This window comes from Condylostylus longicornis, unplaced genomic scaffold, assembly GCF_029603195.1.
Source record: "Condylostylus longicornis isolate FDR11 unplaced genomic scaffold, ASM2960319v2 ptg000048l, whole genome shotgun sequence".
In the NCBI taxonomy this organism is placed as follows: domain Eukaryota; kingdom Metazoa; phylum Arthropoda; class Insecta; order Diptera; family Dolichopodidae; genus Condylostylus; species Condylostylus longicornis.
Genome location: NW_026578017.1, coordinates 7,353,449 through 7,367,195, shown reverse-complemented (window position 1 = coordinate 7,367,195; position 13,747 = coordinate 7,353,449). Strand labels below are relative to the sequence as shown.

At 26.2% G+C, this 13,747-nt stretch overlaps 1 protein-coding gene across 2 annotated transcripts in view; it reads left to right on the top strand.

The window, feature by feature from the left end:
- LOC129611242 (uncharacterized) overlaps positions 1 to 13,747 on the top strand; it is a 147,533-nt gene that overhangs the window by 71,086 nt on the left and 62,700 nt on the right. For both annotated transcript variants that reach the window (XM_055524285.1, XM_055524284.1), the window contains exon 6: positions 4,245 to 4,484. In XM_055524285.1, the coding sequence (XP_055380260.1) occupies positions 4,245 to 4,484 (240 nt within the window). The remainder of the gene's footprint in view (positions 1 to 4,244; positions 4,485 to 13,747) is intronic.

Sequence of the window (13,747 nt, the reverse complement as noted above, 5' to 3'; positions counted from 1 at the left end):
ATTGTATGAATATCAAAAGTAAGGTTAGGATTTGGGTTTAGATTGATGCGAAGATACACCTAGGCCAAGTAGGTCCGTTGTGATAAGACTGAATCTCTATATCCACACCTTCACGTGTCCTTTACAACTCGTTTAGGTCCCTGGCATTTAAATTCGCAAGGTTCGCCAGATTTACATTCCTCTGCTCCTTATACTCGTCCCGGCAGAGATCGTTAGCAAGTTGTTTATTAAAGAATAGTTTTGTATTCATTACAAAAAGTTTTGAGTACCATAAACATTCATTTATATTAGAAAAGTAATATTCTAATTTAGCTTAGGACTGTAATAATTATTTTATATTTTAATTATTAATGATGCAACTTCAATTTATTTCTATGTTAAATATTATTTTGTTAAAAAATGCTGCTAATCTATCTTTGAACACCATTAATTATAAATCAAAAATATTTTTTAATTAATAAATTCCAAGTTAACATTAAAACTGTAATTTTAAGTTTTATATGTCAATTTCGAAATATTAAATATTTTTCTAATTAAAATAAGGAAACAATTTGATAAAAAAAAGTTCTATTTATGAATAAGCCTAAATCTTCTTTGTAATTAAATCATAAATTAATAGTTAAACATAGCTTAAAGATTGGTAATTATTTGGTAGGTTTATTCTATACTTCTAAGGAATATCTTTTCATATGAAAGAAACGTGTTTCAAGTAAAACAAGTTTAAATATAAGTTCAAATTTAAATTTTTATATTTTTAAAATAATATTCACTAATAACCAATAAATTGAAAGATTCAGCAATTTGTGATTCTTGCCATAGAAACTATAGCATTGTAGTTTATATACTATAAATTACCATGCTGTATATAGTATTAAAAATTTTTATAGCCACACTGTAGAGATCTGCTAATCATCTAGAGCTGATCTACTTAATTATCTATATTAGTTCGTTTTTTCCAGCATTGGCCTTAAACTTTTATTGAACTAGACTTGGCCAAATTTTATTTGTATAGTAGTTGTAGCGCAAACTTATTTCATTTTGGATTCAATTGAAGCTATAGTTCGAAAAGTTGTTGAACCTATACAATTTCAAAAATAAATTACTCATGTACTCGTATTGCAAGAACTACTCGTATAAAGCCTGCAGTAGCAAAATTTGGAATTTTTTTATTTAAATTTATTTTTTATTAAATCATCAGAATTTTCAAACTAGATTTTTAAATTAGACTTTAAAAATTTTGTCTATTCTAAAATTATGAAAATTCTATAGAACATTTAAGAGAAGAAAAAATCACATAAATTTGCAAATCAATTGAGTAATTCAATTATTTTATTTCGACTTGTCTTTCTTAATTTTTTGTAAAGTTCAGTGTCACATAATGTTATTTAGATTTGTTTAACTTAATTTTGAATTTTCCTATTGTACAATCAGTAACCAATAACGATTCTGCGAAAAATATTGTGAAAAATTAAAATTTAATTAGAAAGTTGGAAAATTTCTTTTGAATTCTTAACAACATTAATAACAGCTTATAAATTATAACATAAATAATGACCTCACGACATTAACTAGTCATATGTGTTACATATAAATATTTGCAAATGCAATTTACTTGTTTTCACTGACATTTTGGACATTTTACATTCATTTCTATAAAAAAATAATATGGTTAATATGAAGAATTTTTATTTTGTATGTTTACAAGACAATTTCAACATTTTCACACTTTTAATTATTAATATAGATTTATGCATGTCATACAGAACGATAGTGTGTTATTAAACAAAAAAAATGAAAAATTTTTAAAAAATTTATTATTTAATTTCGGATTGTTTCAAAAAAAGCACATTTCCTATTTGTAATCAGTAAAAACTATATTACGCTAATACTATGATTGTGACAATTGCAAAATATTTGTCATGCAATTAAAAAATGTAATGAATGTGAAATGGTAGAAAATTTTTTAGAAACTTTCTCAGATTTAAAATTCTTTTCGAATTAGAATGGGGCGTAAATTCTAATCGTGAATGCTTTTGTAAAATTCTACCGAGTAAACGCCAGAATTAGTGTAGCAATATGAGTAAATAGAATAAATTAAAATTAATAAGTATATTTTCATTTCTATTTTGTCAACTTTATTTCTGATGTACTATAAATAGTAATTTTAACTCTATTTACAATAGTAATAATATGGCATAGACTACATAGACTTTTACATTTTGACATTGCAATTATAAATTTCATCCTACTCATAAAATTATTATTATTTTTTTATTTGAACAAATGAAAGAAGGAAAACAGAGCAGAGAATTTGCAATATAAATTTTATGCTTCATTATATGCGAGTATTATGAGAGCGTGTTCTCTTTGTATATTGTACATTACTTTATTTAAATTTTAATTTATTTTTTTATTTTATTATTTTTCTTTTTCTTAAATCATCTAACAAAACTGTGGCATACAAATGACTTTTAATATCTATTTAAAATGATTATTTTTTTTTATTTTTAATTTAAAAATTAAAAAAAAAAAACAGGGTTATTTTACATAAAAAATTTATTTGTGGAAAAATTTCCCCGGACCTTGTTTTTCTGAAACTGCGAAGTTTTGCAGAATTTTAGAAAAGCGGTAAACTATCAAAAAATACAACTATTTTCTTTATTGATTTAGTTAGACGTCGAAATTGCTCTTTTTTATGCCCGTACGAAAGTATGTTTGGTAAAAGCTGTTATGGTGTGAGCCTTTATGATAGTTATCATATAACTTCTTTTGTTATTTGGCTAGATCTCAGAAATTATAGAACTTACAGTATTGAAATTCTGCACAAGCAAATATTTTGCGCACAAGCAAACATTTTATTTTTGGGCTCTTATATATATTTGATAAAACTAGTTGAAATTTCTTGAGTTCTGGATGAAAATGAAAATTATAGAAAAGCTGCCATAAAACTTCGAAAGTTATTTGGTCGTATATTATTAAAACTATTGAAGTTACATTGCTGAAATTTTGCATAAAAGACCGGGAGTACTTATGAAATAGTGTGACAATTAACTGTTATAACACTTAATAAATAGTGGGACGCTGTCAACTCTGCCCATTCTTGTTTTCTTGTTGCCTTTATAAAATGCATGTAATAGTTAGGATATATTTTCTTGTATTAATAATTTAAACAAAAGACCTATTTATTTTACAAACTTTGGGCTATATTGCATACTTTCTGAAAGAGCATTTAAATTTTTCTCGATTCATAAAAATTGCATGTTTTTTGACGTATTTATTTTGTTGTTATTTTTGTATTAAAAACTACAGTTATGTTCGTATTCTATTCAAATTATGTTCGTACAATATTCTTCAACATTATTTTTTTTTCACTTTCTGTGCATCTAGCACATATCTAATATTATAGAATAAAATCTTATATTATTTTATAAATGCGTCGTCTGTCAGAGACTCAATACTGATAACAGATTTAATTTAAACGTGTGTGTAGAACCTGAATTGGTATTTGCCACTTTTTGAGTATTTTAATAACAAATACTCTCAATATCACTGTTGAACCAAAAGTACCATAAACACTGGAGGCGATTTTTCCACTATAGTAAATAATTTCTAATCAACTCTATTAATTTTATATAAGTTTTTTAATTTTCTTCGAAAATACGGTTTGTTTTTCCGCTTTTCAAGCTCCAATAGCAGTTTTGTTTCATTAGAGTAATCAGATTGGAATTGTCGAAATTGCAGAATAGATAAATTTGTTTTTTGAAATGACCCTGTCTTAAATCAAAAATATTAGAAATAAATATCATCTTATTTAGTTTATCATGTGAAATGAAATTAAATTGCATGTAATATATGATTAAAGTAAATCGACCGTGTTAATTTCTGGAACATCATGTACATTTTATGAGTGGCAAATCACGTAAGAATCTTAAATGTTTTTTTCTGTTTTTTTTTTTATTTTGTTATTAATTTACAACAAGTACTCGTATTTATCTAGTATACACATATGAAAAATTAAGTAAAATAAAAATTATGATGTACCGTGTGCCGTTTTACCATTTTTTTTTGGAATACGTCATAGACCTTTTGAAATACATGATTTTGTTTATTATTAATGTTCAAAAGAAAAAAGTGAAAATCAAAAATAATATTGTATTAAAAAAAAAAATGAATTTTTCAAATCTTTTGTAAATCACTAATATTTTTCATTTTTTGTTTCTTTTACCTTTTGCTTAAATATCTAGCTTCTTGTAGAAATGTTAAATGTCAGAATAATCTGACATGTGTTGAGGATCAATATGGATTACCACATTGTATTAAATGCAGTATTACATGTCCAAATGAATCAGATAACATAAGTAAGGACAAATCTACACAAGTTTGTGGTTATGATGGTCAAACATATGATAGTGTATGCCATTTAAATCGTCAAGTTTGTATAACAGGAAGATCAGTTGGTGTAGCATACAATGGACCATGTATCGGTAAGTGATATAAATTTTTAACTTTTTTTGTGTTATAAAAATATATCAGTTTAAATTGGATTAAGTTTTAATCTTAAATAAATTAGATTTTTTTATATTGCATCTACCCCCGTTCAAGATAATTGTAATATGAAATTTAAACATTTTTCCGTTAAATAACAATTGTTAAGGACTTGTTGTATTTACGAAATGTCTTTGAAAAGTGAATTTTTCTGAATATCTTATTAATTAATAAAAAATAATGGCATTTATACATATACATGTTTACGAAACTATAGACATATGTTCAAGCATTAGACGGCTTTCAGAAATTTCAACTTTGAGGTCTCATTTTCTTTTTGGGTCGGGAAACACGACCCAAAAAGGAAAGTGCACTACTATGTACTTATACCAAAAATTTCAAAAAGTTAAAAAAGTCTTTACATCCTCAAATTTGGTGACATTGCCTCCCTACAGAAACTTATCTATATACATATATTGCATATATTGATAAATTTATTGCAGGCTCAAATCACATGCGCTATACTATTTTTATGATACACTCTGGGATCTATATTTTATGAAGTGTGGCATATGCAGACATTTGATTGCGATAAATAAAAACAAATTCAGCAGCTTTACTGTAATTGACAAAAAGAAGTTCCGAGAATTCAAGAAAACTATAAATCGGGAGTCATTCTTGCTTTTTTTTTTATTTTAGTTAAAAAGTATGCAAAAAAGTCCAATGGCCGAAATCCCCGTTTATATTTTTAAATTTTTAATTTCTATTACCTGAAAAGTTCATTTTCATCCGAAGTACGACTTTATTTGTTAAACACTGTGTTTCTACATTACTACGGTGCATAAAAAGAGATCCAACACTTGAGATTTTAAAGTAAACTTAGAATATCCACATACAATTTTGTAATAAATTAAAGCTCTCCAAATTATCAGTACAATTCATATGGCATCCATTAATTTAATAATATTAAACATTTTGATATTTTCCTTTACACAATTTAAAAATATTCCCAACCATCCAATACTGATATGGACGAAAAAAAATAATAAATTTACAACGAATGGTATCGAATTATCAATTGTCAAGACCTTGTAACAGTTTATAGTTTCAAATTAATTTTAAAATTTCAATTATATATGCAAATACAAAACTTTATATTGTCGAGAGTGTTGAATTTCAATATATAAAAAAAAGGAAAGGATTGAGTTTTTTAAGGAAACGGGAACGAGATTTTGCGATAAAGGTAATAGTCATAATTATGTCGTGAGTTGTAACTTATGTCACAAGTTTAAATAGCCTTTCACAAAACAAAAACGAAATATACAATTAATAAATTTGAAATTAGAGTTTCAATAAATTCTAAAAATGCCTAATATCAATCACAATTTCAAAAATTTCGCAATAAATCTTATATATTCAGCATTAGATTTGGTAAATGATATTGACTGTTTGATTGTCGCAATAACAATATTGAAAGTCATTTGTATTTACGTGTATGGCGTCTACGAGTTCATGTATAATGACCATTCACTATTAAAATTTTATACCCTGCATGTAGATATAAGTGTGTAACTCGATTTTGTTGGTGATGTATTTTGAATACCATTCTTTTGGATTAAATACCAAGTTTTTGTATAGAGTAAATAGTTTTGGTGAACTTGAGTTGAATTTTTGAATAACATCAAAATTTTGGTTTTTTTAACTAAGACGTTTAGATTTTAATGAAACCCATCTGGCTTGAGCAGTTGATATTGCTAAAAATTTTATTTGGGAATATACTAAATCTAATTTAGTAAAAGCATAATTTTCTTAACTGTTAGAACTTTCTTAACATTAAAATTGGTTGATAATTTAAATTTTGGTTTGAAACTAGGTTTTATTTACTACAATTCTCTTGAAATGTTTGGTAGAATTTTTTTTTATATTACAATTTCTTCACTTTGCAAATTTCTTAGTGTTCGAATAAGTCGAATTAATAAAAGTTTTACGCATTTTTGTTTGACTACTTCTAAACTAAGTTGAATACTAATTTTGAAGCAGTGAAGATCGAGTAAAAGAATTCTAGATAAAATAGGGTATCCAATAAATTAGCACAAATCAACCGAAACATTTAAATTTTTTTTTAGATCTAATTGACATATTAAAGGAGTGCTTTTGCATTAATCTTGTGTTTTTTTTGTTTTTCTTTACGTTTCGGTGCAAAAGTTTTTAAAATTACTATTACTTTTTATGTGTTGACACATGATATTTCGCCAAAGAATGCAAAATAGTAATTATTGACTTCCTAGTTTATGCACTACCTTAAAAATTTCAAACCTAATTTTAAAAGTTTTCAATCTTTTAAAAGTTTCTAGATTGTGTAGATATGTAGAAGTATTACGCAGATTTTTTTTCGAAAATTTCGATTAATCCAAATTCGAAACCTACAAGATTTGTCCGTAACGCTTAAACTATATTCTAAATATTGATAGTACTTAATATTATTGACAATAGTTTACGTGCATAGACTCCTATGTAACTGGAGCTTGAGTATTTTTGAAGTTTATTTTACCAATTTTTATTTAAGTGGACTTCATTTTGGCTGTTAAAACCAATTTGACTACAATAAATCTAGAAATCGTCGCAGTTTTATCGTGTTTGTGTAGCTTACCCAACTATATGCCCCATATAATTATCTCATCATTTCTGTAATAAGCATGGGAATAAAAATATTAGCATCTTACTGAAAATAATAAGATCTAAGCATATAACTATAACTTACAACTGCGAAATTTTATTTATTTAGAATTGGTTTACTTTGGTTCTCCAGCTTAAAAATTTATTAAATTTTTTATTGGATTATTCAGTTTTGACATTAATAGCACAACTTGTTATGCTTAACATTCACATACTTGCATACATTTATATCGGTTTTTGAAAATGTTAAATAAAAATTTTGTTTTTTTATTGAAACATTTCTTGTACCTATTTGGTTTCTGAAATTAAACCGGAAAAAAAATTATGCTGCAATTATAACAACCTTGAAATATTTTCATAAAACCTTGTATATTATTTTTAATTCCTTTCTGTTAGTATACAGAAGAAAAACATTTTTGGAGGTGTGTCAGTTTTAATTGCAAAAAATCAAATTTTATGGTGTTTGTTTGATATTGTTATTGAGATTATGTAATGGTTGTAGAAATAATAAATGGTCAATGACCTTTGAGTTTAATTTTTATTTGAAAGTTAATAGTTATTTTCAGTCGAAAAATTAAATAAGAAAATTCAGTTTTTGATTTATTATAAATTTTAAGCAAATTTTTGTAGTGAGAACCAAGCATTTTTGTAATTTAGTTTTTCTATCTTAAAGCCTGAATTCGTTAATCGTTCCTTTGGCTTCGTCGTAAATCTGTTCTGAAATAAAAATATAAAATAAGAAAATATGCTTACACCGTACAAAGATTTAAAACCTTATGAACTGTGTGGATTCGCCTCAATATAAATTTGAGCATATTATATTCTACAACTTCAATACTCATACAAAAATTAATAGAAAGGTTCTTAAGTTGGAAAATAATTCCGGTGCTGTAAAAGCTATTGAACAGGTTTACAATGTTCAATAATTGTGACAGGAATACTTAAAAATTGAAAAATTGACGTTTAATTTCCATTTAAAAATGTGAATGAATCTAATGGAATAAGCGTGTATAAGTTCCTTGCAACTACTCTTATATTACAAGCTTTTTTTAGTTTTACGAGTGTTATACGAGTAAATCACAACTTCTATACGTTAAGAATATTTTATTCCCTCAAATGGAATGTCATAATTATATTTACGTTGAATTCTCACCTATATGTACAATTTGTCAGGGTCAGTATTGAAATATTTCAATTACTTTTATTTGAATATTAAATGTATTGTCTGTTATTTTGTTATTAAAGTTTTTAAGTATAATGTGCAATAATTATAGACAATATTGATAATAAAAGGCAATTAATATAAATTTTTTAATTTAAATAAAGACATTTTGAATTTCAAATTGGCATGTATGCATAAGTAATTTATTGTTTATAAATAATTATATCTACATACACATATTATGTGATTTACTTTAGGAAATTTGTAATTTAAAATAAAAGAAATTAATTTTATTTTTTATTTTTAACTGAATGAACACCATTACACAATTAAATATATTAAATTAGAAAAAAAAAATAAGCCAAGGGTAATTTACAATAATTTGAAATTAAAACAAACCAAAATACAAAAAAAAATGCAATAAAATAAATAAAACTATTAGTTTTAATTGAAATAAATTACATTGAACATACTTACACACATATAATTTCAAAATTATTATAAAAATAATTTTTTATATAATAAATAGTAAATAATTCTATAGAGATAGAGCGTAGGTTTCAAATTTCATATATGTGCGCTATATAGAATATCAAGATATATCAAATAATAAAATAATAAAAAATAAAAAAATAAAAACAGCTTATTTCAAGAAATTAAACAATTATATAATAAAGTGTTCACGTTTTTAGCCACAATTAAAAAAAGCAAACAGAAAAAAATTAAATAAAAAACTTCAAACCAAATGTAACAATAAAAAAAAAAACTTTTAAGTATTCTTTCACGTATAGGCTACAGACATTTGTGCCAATTTAATTATGTACTTGCAACAAAAGTGCACGCTTTATTACAACATTGAGCGACTAACTTTTTCAACTTTTAAGGCTTTTAATTAATTTTTGTTTTTACTTTAATACTAAAAATATTATGACTTCTTTTATATGGAAGAAATATTATTTATATGTCATTATTCCTTTAATTATTTGTTTTTGGTAAATTAATCTGATTTAAAATCTTATTTACGGTATCATTACAATGGAAAACCTCATATTAAATATTGTAAAAATCTTCAATAAAATTAGCAAAATAATAATATGAAATAAGAAACATAAATATACCTATCTGTGGGTTTTCTTTGCTACATATAATTAACACCATCTACACATTATATTTTAAAATGTAAGTGCTATATTTTATACAGGGTGAGTCATTTTGTTGGAGATAATCTGTCATATAAGTACAGTTCAAAAATGCTGCTATAATATTATCTAAGAATAATTATCTAACCTGGATCCTATTGCACCATCCATACTTTTTACTTTTTATAGCCGTACAAACGTATGTTCGAAGGGTATACTAAATTTGCCTTACCGTTTGTAACGCTAAGAAATAACTGTCTTAGATATAGACTCAAGTGTATGTTTTTGATCAGCGTCAAATTCTGAGTTGATTTAGCTTTGTCTGTCCGTCCGTCCGTCCCAACGATAACTCAAAAACTAATCGAGCTAAGTTCACCAAATTTTCACAAATGATTTATTGTAGTAAGTGCCAGAACCCTATTTAAATTGGGCATGATCGGGGTACCGGTTCGGGTAGTTGCCATACAACTTCAAAAGTTATTTGACCATATTTCAGAAACTATTAAAGCTATGGTATTGAAATTTTACTTAAACGAATATATTGGTGGGGCCAATGTGTCTGATAAAAGTCGTTGAAATTACTTGGCTCCTTCTGGTACCTGCCATACAACTTCAAAAGTTATTTGACCATATTTCAGAAATTATAAAAGCTGTGATATTGAAATTTCACACAAGCGAATATATTAGTAGAGCCGATGTGCTTGATAAAATTTGCTAAAATTTCTTGGCTCTTTCTAGTAGCTGCCATACAACTTTAATAGTAGTTTGGCACAACCAGTATTTTGAAAAACACATAGTACTGAAATTTTGCATAAATTAATATGCTAATACGGCAACTTAAAGTCATAGTCTGCCCCATAGTTAGTTATGGCACATTAGTTATTCGCACATAGGATAACAAATTCGTACGGGTATCACAGAGTTGACAAGGTCAACTCTATTTTTTTTCTCGTTTTAAATGAACTAATCAAAAAAAGCTTGTTACACAAAGAGTGTACTTTTTATTCACTTTCAAATTAGAATTCTAAGTATTTTCTAATGAATTATTCATTTTTCCAGTAAGATTACTCATTTTTTCAATTGGATTCTCGAATTTTTTCTCAAATTATCGATTGAAAGTCTCACTCGAAAACAAAGTGGATAAATTTTGTATGCATTTTGGGAAAAACGATATATGAAATATCAAATAATTCTTCTCTCTCGAAAATTACTCGCGAGTTAGACGCGAGATCAGACGATCACGCAATATTTTTGCCTCCACATTGAATACATATTTGTTCTGTTGTGGTATACATGCACTCAAAAAATAAATATTAGGGATGGTGTGAAAAAATAGCATTTTCTGTCATATTTTATTGAACTGCATTCTTAACATTAATTGCTATTTTCTTTAACTAATATTGCTAAAGACAGCAAGTCGTTTTCGTTACTCAAAGCCATATAATTATTGCTAATGTAGGATAAAATTTTGTTTATTTCATATCCAAGACTATTTAGCTAGATTTAAGCATTCTCTTTCCAGACTTTATAAATCTTCCAATAAAACATGGAAGAAAATGTTATTTTTTTGCTCTATCCCGATTTTTATTAGCTTTTATCACTAGGTGTGTGCAAAACTATGGCTTATGCAGGATTATTTGCTTTAAGTGTGCTATAGCATATACCATCTTATATAACATTTGCAACAGTTAACATATAATGATACACCCGGTATTCATTTTAACGAGATTATATTATTAATTTATCTTTTATAACGTTTAATATTGTTATATTAACAAAATAAAAAAAACAAGAAACTAAAATTTTTAAGATATGTTATCTGATATTTGAAATTGTTATTTTCTTAATTATAATAGTTAAAATATCGCGGTATACCTTACTTTTAGTACATACAACATTGTTTTAAAACATAAAAAGAAATCTTAATAAGTAAAACCACACTTTGATTCTTCATTTCTGTATAATAAAATTAATATATGTATACAAGAAAACAAAAAATAAAAAATTCCAATCCAAGAAATTTTTCTATTTGGTTTGAAAAATATGACGAGGAATACTACATGAATTCGAACAATATTAGAGCTACAAAATTTTGGAATTTTATAAATTTTAATTGTAATATTAATTTTCTTTATCAATTTTTGTTGTTCCTTCAACTTGGAATATAAATTTTTATGTTTGTTAGTCGAAATCTAGTCAAAAATCCAAAAATTCTATGAATGTGTCGGGTGAAACTTACCAAAACTACATAACTCAATTGAAGAAATGTGAGAGTAAATATTTTCTACATCAAAATCTGAAGCATTCTATTAAAAAAACACAAAGGAAATACTCTCTAAGCGTGAATATTTAAGACACTTTTTTAATTTTTAATTTGACATTTAGCGAAGAATAGGCTTTTGTATTTTTGTGTAATTCTATTAGAACTTTTTACAACGTACACGCTTACATATATACCTTTTCAGATTCAAACACAATAATAAAAATTCTTAATAAAAGTTTATGTAATCTTGCTGTGGGAATCACAAAAGTGATTTTTTTTTCTTTTCCTCAATTAACTATTAATTACCACTAATCTTTAATATTGTGTGTAATTAATATAAATATAAGATTTTATTGTTTTAATAAATAAAAGTATCTTTTTACACCTTCTATATGTAGAAATTTTTCATGGACTTTAAAACAATAAAAGATAAACAATATAAAATTACAATTTTACAATACAAAGTTGTTTTGGAAAATAATAATAGGTAGTTGTAATGATTAACAAATGTGATTGAGAGATAATTATAGTGATTGAGGAGTTATTGAAAACCAAAATTAAATTGAAGCCGAATGAAATGCAGAAAGAACATTAACTTTCAATTCACATGGATCACGATAAAGCATTTCATTCCACAAGCATTTGAATTTATTTGAAATGAATCGCAGAAAAATTAAAAACAAAAATAGATCGTCATAAGATTATCATTGCATTACAATTCAGATTATTTAATTTAATATTTTTTCTTATTTAATTATAATATTTTTTGATTCTCAACTATCAGCTAGTATTTATTAGAAATTGACATTACCTCAACCACTATTCAAATGATTTTGACAGTTGACACTTTAAGTTTTGTGGAAAATAATAAATTTTATACCTACTATGAAAATAGGAAAAACATATAATACTCGTATTTCGAAAAAACAAAATCTGATGTGGTCAGCACATAACCGACTGCATTGTTTATTGTCTAGTTAAATGGAAGTGTTACAGAATATTATAAAAATGTCTGTTAAATACTTCTTTCCAATTTTTAGGACATTAGTAAGCTTATAGTTAACATACCTAGAGAAATGTAAATTTGGCTCTTAGTAGAGTTTCGCTTTGTGCTACCCGAATTAACTGAAATTCTCGCCAGTTAGTTTCGGTAACAACCAGAACTCAAATATCAAATTTCAAGAAATTCCATCAATTTGTTCTGTGGATATGGTGAAAAATGTAAAATCGGCCCGCAAATCAGTTCTCGAGCCCTATTCTTTCCAAAAAATTTATATGTTCATTTTTTCAATACGAGAAATTCATATATTAAATTTCAATGAAATCGGTTGGTTATTTCTCTTTATATTCACAAAAATGTATATTTGGCCCGTAGTAAACGTCCAGTTGCTGATGCCTGATATCTTCCAAAAGTTAGGAATTTTTGCGGACGGTTGAGAAAAACTTATATATGAAATTTCAAGTAAATCGGTTGAATACTTTCTTCAAAATGTTCAAAAATGTAAAACAGGCCCGCTAAAAAGTGCAGTTCCCGAGGCCTGATATATACCAAAAGTTGATCGATCCGTGCCATGGTGGAAACAAACTTACATATAAAATTTCATCATAATCGGTTCAGCAGAACTTGAGATACACGCGTGCACACACAGACCGGCAAACCGACCTACAGACCGACAGACCGACAGACTGACAGACCGACAGATCGACAGACCGACAAACCGACAAGTTGCTAAAAATAGTTTACTCGCACTTCCCTACTATGGAGAAGTGCATTCCCACCGAAAACTCGATATGCAAAATTTGTTGCCATCACATAACCTACCTATTGTTTACACAATACGGTCGGTAAAAAATAATAATAATAAAAAGTAATGACGATACTTTATTTTTTTTCAATTAATAGTGAATTCTTCTTGATCAAAATCGATTGAAATTATCACCTTCAATCATAGTTTTGTTCAGTAGGCACGATTGTAAGTGATTGAGAATTATTTTTTCCTGCGTTGCGATTGAGAATAAGAG